At 42.9% G+C, this 8,937-nt stretch overlaps 1 protein-coding gene across 2 annotated transcripts; it reads right to left on the bottom strand.

Annotated features, from left to right (window-relative positions):
• Nucleotides 1-536: 536 nt before the first annotated feature.
• MED18 (mediator complex subunit 18) lies at nucleotides 537-8,071 on the bottom strand. 2 transcript variants are annotated; one of them, XM_079903767.1, is made up of 3 exons: nucleotides 7,617-8,071; nucleotides 6,875-7,016; nucleotides 537-2,108 (listed from the first exon to the last, which is right to left on the bottom strand). In XM_079903767.1, the coding sequence occupies exons 2-3, from the start codon at nucleotides 6,945-6,947 to the stop codon at nucleotides 1,555-1,557; spliced, it is 627 nt and encodes a 208-aa protein (XP_079759893.1). In that variant the 5' UTR covers nucleotides 6,948-7,016; nucleotides 7,617-8,071; the 3' UTR covers nucleotides 537-1,554. The 2 variants fall into 2 exon arrangements, with proteins under 2 accessions (XP_079759893.1, XP_079759892.1); XM_079903766.1 differs by having other exon boundaries at nucleotides 7,935-8,068.
• Between the last annotated feature and the right edge of the window lie 866 nt (nucleotides 8,072-8,937).

Below are 8,937 nucleotides of genomic sequence, written 5' to 3'. Positions count from 1 at the left end.
TCTAAAATTCAGAAGCAGGCAGATCCATTTCCTCTGACCCTAAACATGGTCCAAAAGTAAATTGCTTGAGGAAATTGGATCCCAAAGATCACAGGTGGGGAATTTTGAAGTATGTCCATATTCCATTGGAGATCAAAGAAGCCCAACTAAAAGAATGGGAGACTGACTGACTGACATGACAACTGTGGACTGAGGAAAAATTCTTTTTGAAAGGGCTATCTTGAAGAGTATGACTCAGACACTGGAGGAACTAAGGTGATCGGCAGTGGAAGGAATCAGAACGTGTGAAATTCCTTAAAAATTTATTGACTTAAATAATTTGCCATATATAAAAACATAAAAAAAGAAAAAGAAAACTGGAAAAAATGAGAAAGATGCTAACACCGAAGATTGGTGGTTATGAGTTCTTGTGTACTGGTGATAGGAATTAGCACAGCCATTCTGAAAAGTAACCTGGCCATTTTTGGCAAATTGAGCACGCCCAATTGCATAGTTCAGAGGAATATTCACGTCAGTATACAAACTTGCTTATTTTTGCTTTTTTTTTTTTGCCACTGTGCAGCGTGGCATGCGGGATCCTTAGTTCTCTGACCAGGGATCGAACCCATGCCCCCTGCAGTGGAAGCGTGGAGTCTTAACCACTGGACTGCCAGGGAAGTCCCTATTTTTGCATTTTTAATAGTAATCGAGAGTTGAAGGCACTCTAGAGTTCTATCATCAAAAGAGTGAATGAGTAAAACATGGTGGATGAACAGTGGTTATATACCTGGAGCTAGGCCGCTGGAGTTGAAATTCAGGCTCCACCACTTACAATAGAAGTAAAAATTTGAGTAATCTGCGCCTCATTCCTCTTTTTTTTTTTTTGAGATACGCGGGCCTCTCACTGTTGTGGCCTCTCCCGTTGCGGAGCACAGGCTCCGGACGCGCAGGCTCAGCGGCCATGGCTCACGGGCACAGCTGCTCCGCGGCATGTGGGATCTTCCCGGACCGGGGCACGAACCCGTGGCCCCTGCATCGGCAGGCGGACTCTCAACCACTGCGCCACCAGGGAAGCCCATGTGCTACTTTTATGAAAGGTAAACTATCACCTCTATCAAAATTAAAACAAAAAACTGTCATATTTTTGCTCCAGTTGATGAGTCTATCCCAAAGTAGCAGGGTAATGGGGTAAAGAATCAGAATGATAGACATTTCTCTTTATAGCCTTTATTACTGCACAATACAAACTCAGTCTCTGTTTTACAAACCTTACACACAAATGGCAAAACAATTAAAAGATTTTTATTCCCCAAAGCTATTTTATTCCAGTTTCCCCTCTTTATGCAGAGGGATTATCTAGATTCTCCATGTCATCCTTAGCCTTTAATTTAGAAAGGCTGTCACAAAAGTGAACTGGCCATATGAGGAAAACAGTGCAAAGAACCAACTAAGTTCTCATTGTCCTCCTTCCTGAGGGAAGAATGCCTGGCTAGCAGTGGTGAAATAGGGCAATTATAACATCTTCTTTTTTTGTAACAGCTGAGGACAAGCCCCAGTGGTGGACAGACTGCCTTGTCACATGAGCCTTTTGGGGTCTATTTTCTCTAGGTGAACCAGAGGTTTCAGCTGCTCTGCAAAGTTCCTCATGTCATCAGACACCACATCCTGCCCAGCTGGTGCAACAACACTTAGTTCCACAAGGTAGGAGAGTGACAAGGCCTCAGTGTTGTCTGTGTTCCCTGGTGTCAAGATGCGGAAGATCTTGTACACCACGATCTTCATGATGCCCTTACGGAACAGGTGTCCCCTGGCAACAAACTCATGGTCCATGCGGAAACCCATTTCCATCAGGAAGTCAGTAAGGTTCTCAGATGTTGCAATGTCCACGCAGTTACGCACCAGGGCATGGCGGTTCTTGTCTCCCATTTCTGGCTGTCCCAGGTAGCGCAGATGCCAGGGTGCCCCTGCCCTATCCATAGAGCGTCGAGCCCTTAGAACAAACGGACTGGCCTGCTGGCCCTTAAGGAGGAATACCATCTCATGGTCAAGGAAAGTCTCCGGTTCCATGTTGTCACACAAACCACGAAGGCGGTGGATGAGGCTTTCCAAGCTGTGATCTAAAACACTTCCTGAAGAAGGAAAAAAGTACCATTGAGTCCCATCTTTCATTCTGGGTAATGGAAATAGCAAAAGATTGAAAAAACTTACATGAAAAATCAGAACAGTTTAGTGCAGTGTTTTGTAAAGCACAGGCCCAATATGAGATGTTAGAGGGGTTATACTGCCAAGATATTATATAACAAGTTAATCCCTTTTCAATTTTTTGCATTGTCTTATTTGGTACTAGAATAGTTAGGCCTTCTCTAACAATGCTAACCTCCAGTGGGCTTTGGGCCTTAACAGGCAACAGTATCTACCTAGAAAAATAATACTGTTTTGTCATTTATTTTAAAAATTATCTTCTAGTCTCAGAAAACAAAAGTTTTCCATTGATAGAAAAAATATAACATTTCCTTTTTATGTAATATATTTAAGTAAAAGAGAATGAACTGCTTCAGAGAAATACACTGTCCTCTGTTCTCATCTTATTCTTCCTCCTGGCAGCATTTTACATGGTTGTTATATTATACCTATTTTGAAATCTATTCTTCCCTTGGCCTCTGGGACACAAATCTCTCTTGGTTCTTCACCTAATTCACTGACCATTCCTTTTAAGTCATCTCTGCTGGGTCTTCATCTTCCCAAAATATTGGAGGATCCTAGGACTCAATCCTGGTCTTCGTCTCTATCAAAAAATCTCTTCCTCCCTCAGTGACCTCATTCAGCCCTATGGTTTTTTTTTGTTTGTTTTTGGGGTTTTTTTTTGCGATACGCGGGCCTCTCACTGTTGTGGCCTCTCCCGTTGCGGAGCACAGGCTCCGGACGCGCAGGCTCAGCGGCCATGGCTCACGGGCACAGCTGCTCCGCGGCATGTGGGATCTTCCCAGACCGGGGCACGAACCCGTGTCCCCTGCATCGGCAGGCGGACTCTCAACCACTGCGCCACCAGGGAAGCCCAGCCCTATGGTTTTAAGTATCATTTATGCTCTGAGGACTACCATATTTATATCTCATGAACTACAGACTCATACATCCAACTGTCTACCTAACTTCTCCACTTGGATGCCTAAGACATCTTCATCTTAACATGTTCAATATCAACCTGTTGATTTTGCCTCCACAATGTTACTCCTCCTGCAGTTTTCCCCACCATAGTAAATGGCAACTCTCTGCTTCCAGCTGCCCAACCAAAAACCACATAATCAGCTTTGACTCCTTTCTTTCTCTCACATCCTACATCCGCTCTGCATTTTTTAAATATATGCAGAATCCAGTTTACTCAATCATTTCCACCTAGTCCAAGTCTCCATCATTTCTTGCTTGGTCTTTGCAGTACCCTGCTTCTATCCTTGCTTTTTTCTTCTCTCCTCCATACAACAGCCAGTTGGTTTTTAGGACATAAGGCAGATAATGACACTTCTCTGCTCAGAACCCTCCAATGGCTTCCCATGTCACTCAGAATAAATCCGAAATTCTTTACCACGGTCTACAAGGCCCTATAAATTGTGATCTCTGCTACCTGATGTTGATTATTTCCTTCTACTATCTCCCAGATCACTCTCTCCAACCACAGTGATTTTCCTGCTGTTTCCTAAAAATGCCAAGTGTCTGACAATGTATTTCTCTTCAGAGACCCTTCCCTTAGTCCCTACGCTTAGAATGTTCTTCTCTCAGACACCTGCATATCTCACCCCATCACTTTGTTCAGATCTTTGCTCAAATGTCACTTTATCAGAGATCACTTTTCTCATTGCCCTAAATAAAATAGCATTATCTCCTTCCAATCTCTTTCCACTTCCCTGCTTTACTTTTTAGCATTAGCACCTCAATTTTTTAGTCATATTTCAATATATCAATTATGTATTGACTTTTTAACATATTTCTTCCTCTACTGCTGATACTTACTCCAATGCTAGGAATATATTCATTTATTGACTAAATCTGTTAAAGTAAATAAAAATATACTACTGTAACTATGGTAAATATTGACAGTGGGACTCAAATGACTACATTTTTGGAAATGGGTAGTGTTGGAGGGAAAGCAACAGCTCAGGTCCCTGTGATCATAGGACAGATGATGACGGGAGCAAGGAATGGGTCCTACATTGGATACGTTGTGTCCTACATTCAGGACAGTGTCAGACATGTGTTTTTTCATACTTCAAACATTTAAGGAGCTTTGTAAGTGCTGGTTCCTTCAACATATACTACTGACTACTGTGCCAGGCATCATGCTAGGAAGTAGGGGGTCCAGCCCTCACAGAGATTACAGTTTAGTGGGGGAAACAAAAAATGAATAAGTAAACAATTAAACAGAAATACAGGGAAATAAAAGGGAGATGGGAGACAGGAACTGATTGGGGGGGGGAGAAGAGGAGACCTCTCTGAGGGCTTGGAGTAGTCAGAGAAGGTCGGTCAAAGGGAAGGACAACTGAGCTGAGGACTAAGGGATAAAAATAAAATGGCTATTTGAAGGGCTGGAACAAAGTATAAGGGCAGAGGAAACTATGCAAAGACCCAGGAAAGGGCCTGGGGAATTCAAAGAAATGAAGGGATATCAGTGTGGCTGAAGTGTGGTAAGCAAGATGGAAGATGATAATGAACTGAGGATTTGGGATGGGCCAAAGCACACAGGTCTTATGTACAGCTCATGCTGAAGGCTGTATTCTATTCTAAGGCCATTGGGAAGCCATTAGCTCCACATTTTATTCTCCACACAACAGGGAAAGAGATGACTGGATTTACATTTTAAAAAGATCATTCCAGGAAAACTGGTATAGACTCTTCAACAAGACGTGGTCATGGGAAAAAAAGTGGGAATGAGGGGAGACTGGTCCAAGTTAAAAGAGGCTTAAGAGACACAGTTATCAAATGTAATGCATGAAACATGATTATATCCTGGATTCAAAACACATTTTGAGGGCAAGATAGGGGGAAACTTTTGAATATGGACTAGATATTAGATGATATTAAAAATACATTATTAATTTTTTAGATAATAATGATGGTATTGGGGTTATGAAGGAAAATACCCTTGTTTTTTATTTTTTAGAGATGCATACTGAAAATGTTTTGGGGTAAAATGTTATATCTGAAACTGTCGTTTCTTTAAAAAAATTTTTTGGCTGCAAGGCATGTGGGAGCTTAGTTCCCCAACCAGGGGTCAAACCCGCACCCCCTGAAGTGCAAGCGCGGAATCTTAACCACCGGACTGCCAGGGAAGTCCCTGAAACTGTCTTTAAAAACAGCAAAAGAAAAAAGAGAAAGCAAATATGGCAAAATGACAGAAACTGAAATCTGGATGACAGAAATGGAGTGTTCGTTATATTAGTCTCCACTTTCTTTATGTGTTTTTTTTTTTTTTTTTTGCGGTATGCGGGCCTCCCACTGTATGGCCCCTCCCGTTGCGGAGCACAGGCTCCGGACGCGCAGGCTCAGAGGCCATGGTTCACAGGCCCAGCCACTCCGCGGCACGCGGGATCTTCCCGGACCGGGGCACGAACCCGTGTCCCCTGCATCGGCAGGCAGACTCTCAACCACTGCGCCACCAGGGAAGCCCCCACTTTCTTTATGTTTGAATATTTTTAATACTAAAACAATTTTTTAAAAAAGACTACTAGCTGTTGTGTGAGAAGAGAAAGACGATCAAAAGTGGAAGCAATGAAAAAAAAAGTGGAAGCAATGTAATAAGTACAGGGTTACTAAAATAGTTCAGGCAAAGGATGATAAACCAGGGTGTGGTACTGCAGGTTGAGAAAAGACTTATTTAATACATATTTTGGAAGTAAAATGAATAGGATTAGAAATGGACTACATGTGGGGGTAAAGTAAAAAATGGACATTGACCCCTGAATACATGGCTCAAGCAACTGGTGAATGACAGTGGCACTTACTGAGATGGGAAAGCCTGAAGGAGGTGCAGCCTGAGGAGTGAAAATTAACAACCCTATTTTGTTCACAGTAAGTTACTAAATGGATGATCTGAATTAAAGTCTAAACTCTTGCACTAAACATTGTATGACGTCCTGAAAATCATTACCCCCTCTGGGTCTTGAGTTTTCTCATCTGGGAAAGTTACTTCACTTCTATTTCCTGATCTATAAAATGGAGCTAGTTAACAGTATCATAGAATTACCATATGATCCATTAATCTCACTTCTGGGTATTTATCTGAGAGAATTCGAAGCAGGATCTTGAAGAGATATTTGCACACCCATGTTCACTGAGCATTATCCACGATAACCAAGAGCTGGAAGCAACCCAAATGTCTGACAGATGAATGGATAAAGAAAATGTGGTACATATATACAATGGAACATTATTCAGCCTTTAAAAGGAGATCCTGTCACATGCTACAATATGGGTTAACATCGAGGACATTATACTAAGTGAAATCAGCCAGTGATAAAACGACAAATACTGTAATGATTCCACTCATATGAGGTTATCTAAAGTAGTCAAAATTAGAAACAGAAAGTAGAAAGGTTGTTGCCAAGGGCTGCAGGGAGCGGAAAGGAGGAATTAGTGTTTAACGGGAATAGAATTTCAATTCTGCAAGATGAAAAAGTTCTAGAGATCGGCTGTACAACAATGTGAAATACTTAACACTACTGAACTGTATGCTTAAAAATGTTTAATATGGTAAATTTAATGTTATGTATTTGTGACCATAATTAAGGGTTAACTGAAAAAAAAAAAGGTGCCAGAAATTATGCAGGCTGCCTTTGTAGAAGAGCTTCTCATCTCCGCGGAAGCTGAACAGAAAAGAGGAAAACAAGCTCCCTGGTTCACTCACCCTGTAGCAGGTACTCCATCATGTTAATGGTGCCCCCGGTGACAGGCATCATGGTGACTGGAGGTGCCTCCATGTTACCTGTTTAAGTTGAAAACGACAGAACTGGACTCGGAGTCCCCCGTCAAGTAAACACAGGATACACCTGGAGAAGAGTTATACTTGTTAATACATCAGAGAGGTGGAGAGACACCAGATCTGCTTGGGTCATTGGCCTTGACATGAAAAGATTCATTCATCCATCCATTCAAAACTTTTTGAGTAACTGCTATAGGCCAGTTTCAGGAACTGATGATACAGAAATACACAAAGGAGGCCTGATCATGGAGTTACAGCATAATCTTTTAGTCTCCAGGTCTAAAATCTCTAACCGTTTTCTGTGCAATAACTAAGTCTCTCACCCTGGAACTCAATGTCTTCCTTCTAAAACGGGGCCAACGATATTTAACCCCCAAGGCTTTGTTGCTCAGACGACAAAACGGACCTGCAATAATAGACGGATTGAAAGGTGACTTAAAGAATCTTGTCTACCCCTCAATTTATAGATGAGGATATTGAGACTTGGGGAGGAGCCCAAGGACACACAGTAGGTCGGTGGCAGAACCTAGACCAGACTAAAATCTATGCGTTCCACCTCTCTGAATCAAACGCCTTTTAAAGCTAGCCAAGCGGAAGTTCTTTTAATTGATGGTTTTGGTCCTCTTAAGCCAGCGTCAACGCGTGCCCACTTACACCAAAAACACACCTCAGGGCTTCCCTGGTGGCGCAGTGGTTGGGGGTCCGCCTGCCAATGCGGTGGACGCGGGTTCGATCCCTGGTCCGGGGTGGGGTCCCGCATGCCGCGGAGCAACTGGGCCCGTTTGCCGCGGCTGCTAAGCCTGCGCTCTGTAGCCTACAAGCCACGGCTGCTGAGCCCGTGTGCCACAACTGCTGGGGCCCGAGCGCTTGGAGCCCGTGCTCTGCAAGGAGGGGCCACCGCAGTTAAAAGCCTGCGCATTGCGACGGAGAGAAGCAATGAGGACCCAGCGCAGCCAAAAATAAATAAGTTAAAAAACACACACACCTCAGCGCGCGTTCTAGCCTCTTCTCGCAAAGCGAGGAATTGTATCCACCAGAGCACCTCTGAGCTTTTTAGCGACAATTAGCCCCCAGCCCTAAACTTGAAGACCCTGGGAGAGGGTTAGACTTCCCTCTCCTCTTCCCACTTCCGGCAAAAAGGTTTCGTTGCTCAAACCTCTAACACCACCACTGCGCGACGTAAGGGTGCCGAGAGGGCATAAAAAACCCCTCTGCTGTCCGGCAAGCAGAAGCGCATGCGCAAACTGCGATGCTTCGGAGAAGCTGGCGGCTTGCTTTCGAACGTTCGTCTGGGAGTTACAGGGAACCTTGACGTCATAGGCCGTCCTCCAGGAAAATATTTGTTTTTTTCTGGTGTGACGACCTGGAGATGTCCAGGAAATCTCTTGAACTGACAGGGGGAAAAGAGAGCTTGGGGATGAGAGCTGCAGAAAAAGAGAAGAGATTGTTGTAAAACAAAACTTCTTTTGATTGGGTACGTGAAGATAAAAAGGAAAGACACCTTTTGCTGCTTAGCAAACTGTTCTGAACAATTGGGGAGCTCAGTAATACATTTAGTATTTGTTCACTGTTCTGTGTTTATTTTACCTCAATTTAAAAATATTGGGAGGTAAGTAAATTCAATGAATATTTATTGAACCCTGCTTATGTTCAAGCATATAAAATGCAGGCAAAGAGTGAGCTAGAGTGAGGTGATTGAGGCACTCTCCTGGAGGGAAAAAATTTAACGGGGCACCAAAAAACTCAGTAACAAATAAAAAAATTTTAATGCAATATTTTACAAATTTAATGCAAAAAAATCCTTTATGAACAAAGTATCAGAAATTTAAAGTTGATATTCATAACAGCCCTATGACCCGAGTATAATTACGGTAATTTTATAGATGGCGAAACTTAGGCAACAAAATGTAAAATAACACCAGAGGGAGTTGAGAGGCTGGGATACAAATTTAAGCCGCTGACTTCAGAACCCATGCTCTTAATTTCTA

This window comes from Stenella coeruleoalba, assembly GCF_951394435.1.
Source record: "Stenella coeruleoalba genome assembly, chromosome: 1".
NCBI lineage: Eukaryota > Metazoa > Chordata > Mammalia > Artiodactyla > Delphinidae > Stenella > Stenella coeruleoalba.
The sequence above is the reverse complement of the archived record's forward strand: the minus strand, read 5'-3'. Positions and strand labels throughout refer to the sequence as shown.